We start from the raw sequence: 14,793 nt of genomic DNA, 5'->3' as shown, positions 1-14,793 counted from the left end.
ATGTAGGACATCAGAGTGCTATTACAGCCCCACAGTGCAGTGTTTTGCAATTTGAAAGGAAGGCTGCCAGCTGCTGGTTAAAAACAATGGGGGAAAATGAGAAGGAAAGATGGCTATGGCGCTGTAGATGCTTCTCAGTATTAAATAGTTGCGTTTTGCATTCTGTGGATTGTTACATTCATTTCTTCATTTACTTCTTCATAGTCATGGTTGGAATCATCACAGAAGGCTGTTCCTGAAAAGAAACATGCTTTATTTAAAATAGTTACAATTTACTTCCTGCCTGTGAGCTAAAAAGCAGAGATAGCAAGTATTTCAACATCCTCCAGAAGGTGCCAGCTATAAAAAATACAACAAGCCTAAGGAAGCCAATGAATTCTCTGCAGTCCAAACACCAGTCATTAAATGTAGCTGAACAGTATTTGAAGTCATATCTTTCCAATTAATAACGTGTGCCTAATAACATACCAAAGCAAAGGACTCAAAATTTTAAAAACTCTAGACTCTGGCTTTATGATGTTTCTAGCCAGGAATTTTTCTCTAATATATATGAAAACTAGCAAGCATAAACTAGGCTATTCTGCCATCTTCCTTTGTATTTTAATTCTGTCCACAATTCTCTTTTTAGTATGAAAGATTTTATGATGGATTAGTGCTTAGATATGAATGTTTTTTTTAAAGCTTAACTGCAGATCTATAATGGCTGCTTACTAACAAAAATGAAATGTAATAAAATGGGCTCTTTTTGACCATTGCAAAATTTACTAGAATCGTGTAATTAGTATGATTGGAGATGACACAGTTCAAACCTGGGATCTTCCACGTGCAAAACATGTGTTTTGCGGCTGGTGAGACTCTTTTGCTTGTATAATTCTGAAGAATTCTTAGCTACGTTTTCCAGTCTAGTCAGAATATGGTTGCTTTGGTTTTATTTTTATTATTATATATACTTATATATAATTTTTTCCCACCTTTATTATTTTTATAAATAACTCAAGGCAGTGAACATAGCTTATACTCATTCCTCCTCCTCTTTTCCCCACAACAACAACCCTGTGAGGTGAGCTGGGCTGAGAGAGAGGGACTGACCCAAGGTCACCCAGCCGGCTTTCATCCCTAAGGTGGGACTAGAAGTCTCAGTCTCCTGGTTTCTAGCCCATTGCCTTAACCACTAGACCAAACTGGTGCCTTTGAGTCAGTCTTGACTCCTGGTGACTGCAAGACTTTGGAAGTGGTTTGCCATTGCCTCCTTCTTAGGGCTGAGAGAGAGTAACTGGCCCAAGGTTACTCAGCTGGCTTTGTGTCCAAGGTGGCACTAGAACTTGTGGTCTCCTGGTTTCTAGCCCGGTGCCTTAATTACTAACCAAACTGGCTCTCATTTTGTTATATTGGGAGACTTTTAATGTAATGGACATAAAGGGAAAATGAATTCTACCTGTGGTTTTCTTGGAAGGAATATTTGTGACCTTCTGAAATCTCTGATGTCTATTTTCTGTGATATGCTGGTTTGAATTGTTCTGGGTATCATGATCTGCCCTTATTCGCATAGACTTCAGGAAGGAAAGCTTTGCAGATCGTTGAGACACGCTGTTGACCTCGCTAGAAGACAGGCAGTGCTAGAAAACAACAAGAAGACAGTTTGCTGTTATAATTCATACTGAACTTTGGTTCAAAACCAAAGTCTGTCTGTGGGTGTTGTGAGACTTGAATTTTTTCTACTGCCATCCTCCCCTTATGAACAGGGAAGATACCACCAGTATCAAGAGCCTTAGTACTGAGTGTGGAAGGGGAATGTTACTTGTCATTCATAGTTTCCTGATGTACATCAAATATAAATGATAAACACCTTGGTTTGAAAATGTGCTGCTTGATACATTTGGGGCACCTTTAACAATTCAGGGACAGTTTTTTAATCTGCAAATTGGTCAAAGCAAAACCTTATCACCGTTAAGATTTTACTATTCCTGCTTCTGCGGCTGTATTTTTCCCATTCCATCACTGTTCCCTTAGGAAATACCTTGGAAGATTCTGCTGCTTTCTGCCCTTTGTTAGGCCCCTGGAGACAACTGGACGTAGAATCCTTATGCTTTGGGGGTCTTGGGGGTGCTGGCGCATTGCTGGGCAGTTTCTTTAGCAACTGGTAATAAAGTGCCTCAGACAGCTCTTCAACAGTGGGTGGTCTGGTGGGAGGTGTGGGCTTTGCTGAGCCTTCCGTGAAGGCGAGAGAGATGTCTAGCCATTCTGGATGAAGCTCAAATGTGAGGTTTGGGTTCTCAGCCAGACTGACGGTGAGGAAAGGTTTTGTGATCTGGGCCTGCAAAGTCAGGAAGGAGATGCAGCCTAGTGGATGTGCATTGTGATCACTGGCTATCACCTTCACTTCACAAGGCAAGTGTAGGTATTCTGCTGCTTCACTGAGGGTGTATTTCCTGCTGTCACGGACATCCTCCACAAAGCCGGCTTCCAAGAATAGGGGTATCTGTATCTGCTCTTTGTCCTCATCTCCATTGTCTCTACAACAGACAAGCAGGTCGACTGCTGAAAGATCACTAGCTTTCGCTAGCCCCAACACCTCTAGCCGGTCACCTACACTGAACAAGGGAAATTCCCCTTCAGTGTTCTCATGGTCCTTGGTGACCACTACATGAATTTGCTTGGTTGTGGCCAAGCTGAGGGCCAACTCTGAAGTGCTGCTGAATTTGCGCGGGCATCTTCGGAAACAACCTTCATAGTTGCTGGAGATGAGAAAATAGCAGGTCTGGCTCTTGCTTTTGCGAGCGGAGGCCAGTATCTTCTGGGACGATGCCTTGTTATGGATGTGTAACCTCTGGCCCTGGTGAAGGTGGGAGACCCATTTGCTCTGGAAGACAGATGGGTTTCCTGGGCCCTCAAGGATCTCAGCCTCTACGGGCAGCACCTCATCCATTGCTAAGACCTCACTCAGCATCAGTGGCTTGATAAACTGGATGTGCTGAGACTCTTCAGTGACATCAATTACCTCAATATCCAGTACTGAGTTGATTGTCACTACATCCTTTCGAACTGGAAGGAAAATAACCACAGTGTTAAGATGGCTCTATGATTTTATTGCTAGTTAACATTTTCTGCACAAGGCATTCTGTTTTGAAATTCAGGCTATGAAAAAGAGTTTAGTTGTTTTTTATGGAAGTTCTCAAGTTCAGGACTTGAATCTTCCCTGGGCTTTTTGATACATTCTGACCACTGTGTGTATACTGTAGTTTCTTTTTATAACATCACCCCCTTTTTAAAAAAAACTGAACTTACTCCTTCTGTTTGTTGTAATGTTTTATTATTCTGGGTTTACTTAACTATTTTTCTGCCACTTTGATCAAATCAGATTCCAGAACGCTATAGGACAATATAACAATAAATTATTTAAAATCTAATAGAATTTATTTATTTATTTGATTATTTGATTATTTATTTATTTATTTTATATTTAAAATTTCATCACCGCCCATCTCTCACGAAGCAACTCAGAATCCAGTAAAATTCTGAAGTTTCAGTGCTATAAAATCTAATACACTCCAATAAAAGACTGATTTTTTTAAACATCATACTAAAAGGCCAGAAAGAATAATTGATCAAACAGACAGGTGGATTATACAAATCAAATGCTTGGGGCTATAAGGAAAAAAAGTCAATCTGGCAGTGAAAAGATTGTGAATTAAATGCCAGTATATCTTCCTAATAAAATTACTGTCAAGTGGAACTTGACTCCATACTTCATGGATAAGACGTCCCAAAATCACCAAAGCAGAGAATTTTCTCAGCAGTGGGCCCACTGTTAACAAAATGGCCTCCTCTAGTGATTATATAGCATGTTTTCAATAATACAGTAAGACACTTGATATAGGGAAGTATTGTAAAATACTAAGACATGGCTGAGTGGGATTTCACGGGCTTGGTTTCCAAGCCATTTTAGAGTTTTAAAGGCAAATGCCAGCACACACTGGTAATTGTCTTTCAGCTCCAGTTAATATGCTTTTAACTCTATTATTCTTGGGGGTTTTAAATCAAAGCATCCTTGGCAAATGGCTCTCTAGCTTCTGCCTGAGCCCATCTAGTGCAGGAGTTCATCTGCCCAGGTGACTTTCTGCTGTTGAACTCTTATTGTTAAGAATATTTTTCTAACATTCAGTTGAAATCTGCCTTCCTGGTTTGCAAGGGCAGAGCTAACACTGCCTCCTTCTTCTAGTTTTTGCAGCCTAGAATAAAACCAGTTTTGTCTGAATACTTACAGTGCATTATTACTTTTACTTTATAAACAGGATAAAGCTGAAAGTCATCCTTGCTAATTTCATCACACTTTAGCCTTAGGTGCCTCATGGTTGAAGATTGCAAAACTTCCAAAAGTGTGAAGAGTTTTTTTTCTTGAGGACCTAAACCCTTGTCCTTACAGAAGAGGGAAGTTGGAATGGAAGGTTTCCTTTGATACGGTGGCACGGAGCTGGGTTGAAAATAACCTGTGGAATTTTGCAAACCAGAAGGATGTTACTTTTTGTTACCTTATTTTTAGAAAGTTTCATTTCTGTGTACTTGTCCCAACTTTCCACTAAAACATTAAATACAGACTGTAGTGAAAGGTCCCCCGTGCAAGCATCGAGTCATGTCTGACCCTTTGGAGGGGCGCTGCTTTCACAACATTTTTTTAGCAGACTATAGAGCAGGGTGGTTTGCCATTGGCTTCCCCAGTCGTCACCTTCCCCAGCAAGGTCATTTTACCAACCTTGGAAGGATGGAAGGCTGAGTCGACCTGAGCCAGCTACCCGAGGATCCAGCTTCTGCTGGGATCAAACTCGGGTCATGGGGAGAGTTTCGGTTGCAATACTGTTGCCTACCACTCTGTGCCACATGAGGCTATATCACACAAATACAGACTAGAACTCATTAAAAAATCACATTTAGTTAAACCAAAAGAACAAAACACTATAAAACAGCAGAAATAAAATCTGGGAGCATATGCTGCATGTTACCATGTAAAGGACAAAAATAGCCAAGGTTGGCTATTTTGGCTCCTCAGTCAGAAAATCTTGTAGTAAATAGTTCAGCCTGGGAGCAAAACTGAAATAATAATAATAATAATAATAATAATCAGCAGCAGCAGCAGCAGCAGCAGCAGCAGCAGCAGCAGCAGCAGCTTTACCTGGAACATCTTACATCCTGCGATGATACCTTTAATATTATTAAACAACTTTATAAATCATTAGGTACCCTTTCCATAACTCCACAGTCAGCAGCTGTGAATCTTTTTCTGGTACTAAGATTTCTGGCAGAAAACTTTTCCATTCACTTGGTTCACACTACAAACTAAACCACAATATGGTTTGTTTGTTTTCACAACATGTTATGTGAACCCTGTGGCTTACACAGAGAACAATAGTGTGGTTGTGTGAATCCAGCCCTTAATCCGCTGCATGGTTTGGGGGATAACAAGGATTAAATCTGTGGTCTTTGCACAACAGAGCATTTGCCTTATAACTGTGTTAGAGCAAGCAGGGAATGGCACTTAAGGGACCAACCTTTAAAAGCTGGTGGAAGCACAGAAACATGTCCACTTTTCATATTCTTACAGATGACCTCCTGGAGTTGAACATCTACAATTTTCATCAGATCTCCTGTTGACAGGCAGCACTCGCTGCCTGAAAGTTCATAAACAGACCCTACAGAAAAGAGAACATTTTGATTAGCACCTTTGAGTAAAGCTGAGATTTCCAAGAAATATGCAATTTAAAATTGAAGTATTTTACAGTTTTGATTTAAAAATAAAATAACCCAAATTATTTTGGGATGCAAGCATGCTAAACCTACATCCAGGACCAAGTTCTAAAGATATTTATTCAGATTGAGCTTAGGTAAGGTAAAGGTAAAGGTTCCCATTTAGTCATGTCCGACACTAGGGGGTGGTGCTCACCTCCGTTTCACGGCCAAAGAGTCAGCGTTGTCCGAAGACACTTCTGCGGTCATGTGGCCAGTGTGACAGTCACAGAACACAGTTACCTTTGCGCCGAAGCGGTACCTATTTATTTACTCGCATTTGCATGCTTTCGAATTGCTAGGTTGGCAAGAGCTGGGGTGAGTGTGGGCGCTCACTCCGCCATGCTGTGCTCAGGTCTCGAACCACCGAACTTGCAATCCAGTTGACAAGCCTGGCGTCTTAACTGCTGAGCCACCACACCCCATTGTGCTTAGTGAGTATCAAATATGTGTAATGGTTAGAAACAGATAATTCTACATGTCTACTCAGAAGAAAATCCCATAAAATTCAAAGAGATTTTTTTCCTCTTAGATAAATGTGGGCAAGATTGCAACTTAATAAAGCAAAGTGCTGATCAATGGGGAAAAATATTCTAAACCCATAACCTGTTATTTGAATGCAGGTGGTCCTTGCTTAATGACCAGCAACTCTGTCACTAAGAGACATGGTTGTTAAGCAAGACATCATGTGACCGCAACAAACTTATGACCTCACTTCCACTGTGGTCATTATGTGAATCACCCATAGTTGTTAAATGAGACATCACATGACTGTGACTTGCGATTTTACTGCCAGCTTCTCCATTGATTCTGCTTGTTGGAAGCTGGCTGTGAAGCACACAAATGGCGATCACATGACCGTGGGATGTTGCAACAGCTGTAAAGGTCCGCTGGTTGCAAAGCACCCAACTCTCAATCATATGACCTCTGGGACATGACAGTTGTGAGTGCAAGAACCAATCATAAAATTACTTTTTCAGCGCCGTTATAACTTTGAATGGTCATTAAACGGGGCAGTCATTAAACAAGGACTACCTGTAACACAAAGAAAGGTGTCAATTCTCATGTTCTCCAGAACTCTTAATCAGGCCAGTTTTTCCAACATTAACCAAAACATATGAGAAGTTCTGGAGAATTGGTCCTCATGAAGGTCCTCATTTTTTTCTGCTAAAAGAGCAAAATACGTTTAAAAGCTGCATTAACATAAAAAATTAGCATTGAAAGGCCTGGGAGACAGAATTAAATTCAACTGAGTGCCAAAGAAATAAAGCAAGCACCAAATATTGTGTGCTTTATTTGGGCAGGTACTTCAATGCTGTGGTCCACCATTGAGAAGGCCTGATTCTGTCTGGGCAGCTGTATCTCAGAACAGGAGAATTATCTTAAGCAGACTTCCAAAGATCATCTTAGTATTTGGATAAGGAACTTATTATCCCAAATCATTAAAGGGTTGACAGATTAATATCAGCTTTGAATCATGCCAGGAAGGAACTGGGAACCAGTTAACATATTAGACTCTCAAGTTTATAGTCCTTAGTTGTAATTAGTGGGCTGCCCTCCCTCTGGGATTTCTTTTTGGATGTTTGTTTCAGCTTCTCTGTCTAGACAAACATATTTTTATCCCAGCCACGTATACTGAAAAGTCCATAATGCATGATATCTGAGTCATAACCCTATGAAATATACAGTAAATCATTTGTGGGTACTGAAGGACATGATGGAACACATGAAAAATTTGTGTTCCATTTCTCACTTTCACATTTCCATAAATGTTAGCTCTCCAAAGCTAACATCTACATCTTCTGTTCAGAGTGCTTGTCAGCAGTTTACCCTCTCTACTTCCTGGATACCACTTGGTGAAAGATGAGGAAAAGTTTGCTCAAAGATGCGATAAATGAATTCTCTCACTCTCATCGTTCTTACCCACAGCAGAACAAGCCAGCAAATGTACTGGCTGTTGGTTTGCTTTTTCGTATCTCCAAGTTAGTTGTGTATGCAATAGCATCGCTAGTTTCCAATTTTAAAACTTCTGCATTAAGGTTACTATATTCGGGCTGGAAAAATTGAGACAACTATTGTGCTAAATGGCAGCAAAGAGACTAATTCTCTGCTGTCATCTAATGTTGATTCTTTTCTTTGCAGTCCAGATGTGGTTTTTGTTGTTGTTTATTCGTTCAGTTGCTTCCGTACTTTGGCCACATAATGAGAAGACAGGACACCCTGGAGAAGGTGCTGATGCTAGGGAGAGTGGAGGGCAAAAGGAAGAGGGGCCGACCAAGGGCAAGGTGGATGGATGATATTCTAGAGGTGACGGACTCGTCCCTGGGGGAGATGAGGGTGTTGACGACCGACAGGAAGCTCTGGCGTGGGCTGTTCCATGAAGTCACGAAGAGTCAGAAGCGACTGAACGAATAAACAACAACAAGTGTTTGGATTAACAAGTCAAGAGCAGAGACATCACACTGACAACAAAGGTCCATGTAGTTAAAGCAATGGTGTTCCCCATAGTAACATATGGCTGCGAGAGCTGGACCATAAGGAAGGCTGAGAGAAGGAAGATCGATGCTTTTGAACTGTGGTGTTGGAGGAAAATTCTGAGAGTGCCTTGGACTGCAAGAAGATCAAACCGGTCCATCCTCCAGGAAATAAAGCCAGACTGCTTACTTGAGGGAATGATATTAAAGGCAAAACTGAAATACTTTGGCCACATAATGAGAAGACAGGACACCCTGGAGAAGATGCTGATGCTAGGGAGAGTGGAGGGCAAAAGGAAGAGGCGCCGACCAAGGGCAAGATGGATGGATGATATTCTAGAGGTGACGGACTCGTCCCTGGGGGAGCTGGGGGTGTTGACGACCGACAGGAAGCTGGTAGTCCTTTGGTTATCCCCCCTTCCTATTATCCTTCTCTTTCTCCTCCTTCATGTTGAAATAAACACAGTGCAAGTTCTGATCAAACAGAACTATGAGTAGCAGTTAAAAATAAAACAAATGGCAGACGGAATAGCTTGGAGGAGAGAGCAACATGACCACCATCTTCAAATATATAAAGGAATGCTGTCACATGATGGTAGAGAAAACATGCTTTATATTGTTGTAAAGGGTAAGATCTAAATCAAAGGGTTCCAGTTACAACAAAGGGGACTTGGATCAGAAAACTTTGGAAGAGATTCCTGACAATATGAATAATTAATGAGTAGAATACCTCATGCACACATCATGCCAAGTTTTGGTAGGTTCAGACATGGCTTATTGCATAAACCGCATTTGATCAGGCTTGCACTATTTGCTAAATGATAAGCCATGTTTTATGAATAGCACTATTTGCTAAACCGTAAAACGATGTTTAATGAACTATGACTTATAAAGCCCAACCCAAACAATTTGCATGCATTATGACCTAAGGCAGTATCTGAATCTTCCTCCTGCTTCCTACAATGGCTTGGTAAAAGGTTTCAGAATACCCACTCCATATAGTCATCAAGGACAGCCCAACACAGAGACCATTACAGTAGGTTTCAAAGGTATGAATAATAGTTGCCCATCTTGGCTGGGCAGAAAGATTCATTGCCTTCATTCAATATATAACTTCTGAAAGCACATCCTGCCTGCATTATTCTGGGCTTATTCCATCTGCCACTAGGTCGGTGGAACTGATGAATACATGAAGAGAAGGGAAGGTGTAGGTTTAATTATAAATGAACATGCTAAAAATATACTGTATATCATGAAGTACAATTTGCTGTTATTTATAAGGGAATGAATGAGGATTGAATCATATGACAAATATATAAAGGAGGAATTAATGGGTTGACAGAAAGACTGAAATGTTTATGCTTGGAGTTGAAGGAATCTTGAAAAAAGAGAGAAGTTGAAAGAAGAGAAGGCAATATATGAAGCAGTGTTTGGATGTGGTAGAACCAAGGACGGTTTACAGGGACAGAAAAGTAGAATGGTGTCAGTGTGAACTAGATTTAGATATACTTCCTTTTTTTATCTCCTGCCTTTAATTTCTGTTTACTGTTTCTTTCCTTTGCATATTGTTGCTTACCATGAACGAGAGCGTATATGACTACAAGTATGTAGATACCAACTTAATTATAAAATTTTGCAACCAGAGTGGTGCCCTGGACAAATGTTGCAACATTTAATCCTTCTTGTTTTCCCATCTCGGTCCTCCAACAGTTGAACTTGTTCTCATCCTTCCAAGCAGTGGGATGTGCAAATGCTTGGCCATTGACCACAGTCCTCATGGCTGTCAATAACATTACTTAAGCCACTTAAGGATATAAGAATTCTGCTAATAGACCTAGGGTCTTTGCCTACCAGCTTCTCTCACCAAGTGATCAACTAAGTGCCTCTGAGAAGGCTTCATGTTGGGCATGGGGCAGTAGCCTTCTCTGTTGAGGCTTCCTGGCAACTGGCATATATTTTATACCTTTGAACTTTTGGAAGATCCATTGTAGAACAAATCAACGCTCCAAGATAATGGTCAACCTTTCCTCAAGGCGCTCATGTACTACAAAGGTTCTGCACCAAGCTGAAAAGTTTCAGCATGAAAACTCAATTGCTCAACCTCATCTCTTCCTAACAGAATGAACCTGTTCACAGCAAGCAAGAAACTGTTGCAGGGCTCACCTTGGAAGTAGACTCCCGAACAGACCTTCACCACTCTAGGGAGGGCATGGAGATTCAGGTCACATATATAACGGTGGAAGGGAACAGGCTCCATAATTCTTTTTACAGATAGTGCTGCTGCTGCGATTTGTAGATTTTCAGAAGGAGAACTCCGTACGTGGAAGTTAAATAGTGTGACTTTCAATTCCTCTTTCAAACTTTGGTGTTTACTTGTTTAGTCACTTCCGACTCTTCATGATTTCATGGATCAGTGCACGCCAGAGCTTCCTGTTGGTTTCTTTCAGCCAGGCAATAGCTTTTGTTAGAATGGGCTTAGTATCTAAAATGAAGTGGCAAAAAGGCACAGGCATAAGCGATACCAGCTGTTAGTGAGAATTCTGCACTAGGGTTGCAGTTACGGACTGTGGAACCTGGACTAATTATATTGCTAGTGACCAAATTGCCAATAGGAAGAGAGGGTTCAAAAGGAAATCCACACGTGGACTGTCTTGACAGTAGGCAAAGTATCAGGTGGAAGAAGAAGCTCTGATGAAGTATATCAGGCCAGTTTTGGAGAAAGAAGTAGAAACTCAGTGTATACATTTCATCATACCTTGTTATTCAATACCTTGTATTAACTCAAGAAAAATGGCAGCATGGTAAAGAAAATACTATCATCAGGCATTCTTGTCCCTTCGTACAGCAATGTGGTTTGACAGTAAGGGCAAGGCAGCCCTGGATTAACCATTAAGAAAATAAGGACGTGTGTAGGGACCCAAGGGGAGGGGGGCACCACAGTTTTCCCCCCTAACTATCATGCTCTTAACTCTTTCCCTGCCACACTTGACTAGATTTTTTAAAATTGTACTTAGCTGCCGTGTTCGATTTTAATCTGCATTCTTTTTTTAAAAAAATGTTTTCTGTGGCATGGGGAGTGACTAAAGTTTAAAAGTTTGGCTTGAAAGTTTTGTCAGATATCATATTTGTTTCCGTCTCATGGAGTGAGAGTTTTGCTTCTGTTGAGGGACATCATTTTTCAGCTGTGCTTTGGGCATCAGTTGGCCTTAATCTGGCCGAGGCAAGGGTATCAATTGTGTCACTTGCTGATTGAAATCACAGGTCCCAGGTACACAAATAAGTGTTTTCATTCTCTTCCTTCATTTCTTACTAAGTAAAAGAGGAAATGAATAAGCACTCTTGCTATTCAAAGATCTCCCAGTCAGCATTATAGAATAGCCTTTCTCAACTTTTTGTCCCTGGAGGAACCCTTGAAATATTTTTCAGGCCTCTGGGAACCCTGGCACATTTAGGGTCAAATATAGGCCAGAAGTCACAAAATTATTATGTTTGTTTCATGGGTAGGCCTGTATATATGCATTAACAGTGTTCTTAAACTAAAATGAAAGAATGAAACTGACCTCTTTCATGTGAAGTTGCCCGAATTTGAAATAAATTTTTAAATAAATTGTGATCTCCCAGGGAACCCCTAGTGACCTCTTGTGGAACCCGAGGGTGCCATGGAACCATGGTTGAGAAACCCTGCTATAGAAGTTTGAATGCATCAACTTCATCCAAGTTTTTTCCAAATCACCATCCTGAATCTGAGTACTTTCCTGATTTCTAAAATTCACAAGTATTCCTATTATTGATAACCCTGTTCCCATTTAAGAATATGGACATATACTGTACTTTCTATCCAATGGAAAAATGGCCAGTGGTGAATCATCCTTTTCAAGCATGATTCTCACAGATCATCCTTAACAAGATTTATAGAGAAGAAAGGAAAGAGGCCACAGGAATTCTGGCAATTGAATTGTTTCCCTTCTAAAACCAAGATGTACCCAAAGTATGTTATTCCTCTTCAGCAAAGGATCGTTACCTTGTTGTGGTGCTGGAGCTTGAGCACCTCAGTGATGCCATGAGCTAAACCGTGAAGGGCCACCCAAGATGGGAAGGTCATGACAGAGAGGTCAGACTAAATGTGATCCCTGGGGAAGGTAATGGCAACCCACCCCAGTATTCTTGCCATGAAAACTAAATGGATCAGTACTGTTAATATGTTTTCTACTATAGATTAAGGTTACTATGGTAACTAATCATTTTGGCCAGGTGAAGAGGTTGAATTTAATTGTCGTCTTTTCGGTTGTTAATGTTTGCACCTGGGGGGAAGAACTTGCCTGGACTTGTTTCAGTTTCAGTTTCCCTTCTGTGTAGGCTTGCAGAGAGTATGCAGCTGAGAGAAATCTCTTGTCATGTTCCCCGTTGCAAGGCATAAGTGCATCACAACGGGGAACATGCACATCAGGAAAGAGGAAGGGATAACCATTATCCTTTAAACACACACATCATCCCTTAAGCACCCAAACCCATAAAATCAATCACCAGGACAATAGGAGCGCACCTCGGACAGGACCTGGAAACCATTAACAGATCGGGGGAACTCCCACCCATTACCCTGGGGGATGCACCTGCACCGGACGAAGGCAAAGAGACAAAGGGGAACATCGGAGATCGCCCAAATCACCCATCGTCAGACCCATACCAACTCTAATCACCCATCCGGACCCGGCTTGGGGGACAATGGGGGGTGGAGGAGGACAAGGTCTGCCACCAGGGTATAAACAGGACACCCTGCTACCACACCTGCATTCCCGTCTTTTTCTCCGTATGGATTCTGCTTCAATAAACTCGGAAATCCTTAGACCCTCTAAGTGAGTCCGTGTCTTATTCGAAGTAAGGCTACCCTGACATAAAGATGGGAATCGCAAAAAAATTTTTCCACTAGCACCAGTCCAGATCAAATCTGTGAGGGAACCAAGCTAGTGATGGAAGATTTCATCTCACGGTGAGGCGGCTACCCGGCGACCGGCAACGGAACTCCCATCCCCACGAACGGAAGGTGCCCGAGGCCCCAACGGAGCGAGGTCCAGGAGAGCGCGGAATTGAGTTTGGAGGGGGAAGCAACAACGAACGCCACCCATGAGTCCCAAGGCACGTGGGCCACCATCGACGAGATGGGGGGATCCTCACCCAGATCGCCCGGAACCCCGGAAGAACCGCGGGACATCCCATCATCCACGGCGTCAGGAACCGAAGGAGAGTGGAGGGGCAACCGCACCAAGAAGGGCTCGCGAACGGCGGCAAGGCTGAGCGCGGTCGAGGAAAAGCTGGAGGCGATGCAGCAGCTGCTCCAGAGGTTAGCAGAAGCGTACGAATCCCACAGCCGGGGCGCGGAGGGACCAGGCATCAGATGCCCGACACCCCTTACCCCCCCCTCGGAGACGCACCAGCTGGAGAGACGGAGGAGAGGTCCAGAGGACGACACAGTGCCAGGCAGAGTCCGCTTCCAGGAACCTGCCAGATGGGCTGCACCCCCCGATGGCGAGATGACCGGAACAAAGCGGGAGCTGGCAATAGATAGCACCAACGCCACCCAACACCTGACAGAGGGAATCCCCACGTCAAGACCAAGGAGCCCCAACTGCCCGAAGCACACCTAGACGCCCAGATGCGGCTTGGAGCCCACCGAGAGCGGCGATTAAGGACTTCGGCATTACGTTCGATGGGGACCCCACAAAACTCTCCTTTTTCCTCACCAACACGAGGAACTATATGGAGGAAAGGGGTCCCTACTTCCGAATGGAAAAAGGCAAAGTAAATGCCTTAGCAATCAAATTAAAAGGACGGGCCGCCGACTGGTATGTCCAGTTATGCCAGGCAGGCACCCCGGAACTTGAGGACTGCAATGAGTTCCTCTGGGCAGTAGAACTGCACTTCAGGGACCCCCTGGAAAGGGAGAGGGCGAAAAGAGCCCTGAAAACCCTCAAACATGGACAGTGCTCTGTGGCAGATTATGCCATGGAGTTCCAAGCCCTGGCTGGTAAGGTTGAAGTATGGTTCCAGTCCACCCTCATTGAACAGTTCAAGGAGGGTCTAAACCTGAATGTACTCAGGTGGGCACTGTGCAGGAATAACCCCAACACTCTGGTGGAGTGGATCCGGCTGGCAGGAGAGGCAGAGGATGCCCAGGACACTTTCCTCCAAGCAAAGAGGGAAGCGCAGCACGCAGAGGCGGTGAGAGGACCCCGTACAGCTGCAGGACCTGCGAAGTTGAGACCCCAGCCTTGGAAGGAGGGAAGAGACCGACGGTTCGCCAAGGGTCAGTGCCTTAGGTGTGGGAATGAGGACCACAAGGCGGCGGCCTGCCCGAAAGTGAAGGCGAGGGGCAGCTCGTGGAAGGCATCAACCAAGCCAACCCCAGCACCCAGGAAAATGCCAGTCACGACGGGTGAAACCGCAGCAAAGGATTTCCCTTACTTCACTGAAGAAGAGGAAAGCGACAAAGACAAACCAGCGGGAAACGTCAGCCACCTGCCCTAAGGAGCGCCAGAGGACAGGT

General features: G+C 43.2%; 1 protein-coding gene across 1 annotated transcript; it reads right to left on the bottom strand.

Moving 5' to 3' along the window:
• Nucleotides 1-27: 27 nt before the first annotated feature.
• Nucleotides 28-10,539, bottom strand: THEMIS2 (thymocyte selection associated family member 2). The gene is made up of 6 exons (XM_063312258.1): nt 10,416-10,539; nt 5,544-5,684; nt 4,263-4,487; nt 2,018-3,042; nt 1,436-1,616; nt 28-235 (listed from the first exon to the last, which is right to left on the bottom strand). The coding sequence occupies exons 1-6, from the start codon at nt 10,507-10,509 to the stop codon at nt 141-143; spliced, it is 1,761 nt and encodes a 586-aa protein (XP_063168328.1). The 5' UTR covers nt 10,510-10,539; the 3' UTR covers nt 28-140.
• Between the last annotated feature and the right edge of the window lie 4,254 nt (nt 10,540-14,793).

This window comes from Candoia aspera, chromosome 10, assembly GCF_035149785.1.
Source record: "Candoia aspera isolate rCanAsp1 chromosome 10, rCanAsp1.hap2, whole genome shotgun sequence".
Taxonomy (NCBI): Eukaryota; Metazoa; Chordata; class Lepidosauria; order Squamata; family Boidae; genus Candoia; species Candoia aspera.
The sequence above is the reverse complement of the archived record's forward strand: the minus strand, read 5'-3'. Positions and strand labels throughout refer to the sequence as shown.

Excerpts from the sequence above, each read along its gene's own strand:
- THEMIS2 (XM_063312258.1), bottom strand. The coding sequence starts at position 10,509 with ATGGAGCCTGTTCCCTTCCACCGTTATATATGTGACCTGAATCTCCAT. Across the intron at positions 3,043-4,262 it reads AGTAAAAGTAATAATGCACT|TTCGAAAGGATGTAGTGACA; the intron begins GTAAGTATTCAG and ends TTTTCCTTCCAG. Across the intron at positions 236-1,435 it reads TCCTTCCAAGAAAACCACAG|GAACAGCCTTCTGTGATGAT; the intron begins GTAGAATTCATT and ends GTTTCTTTTCAG.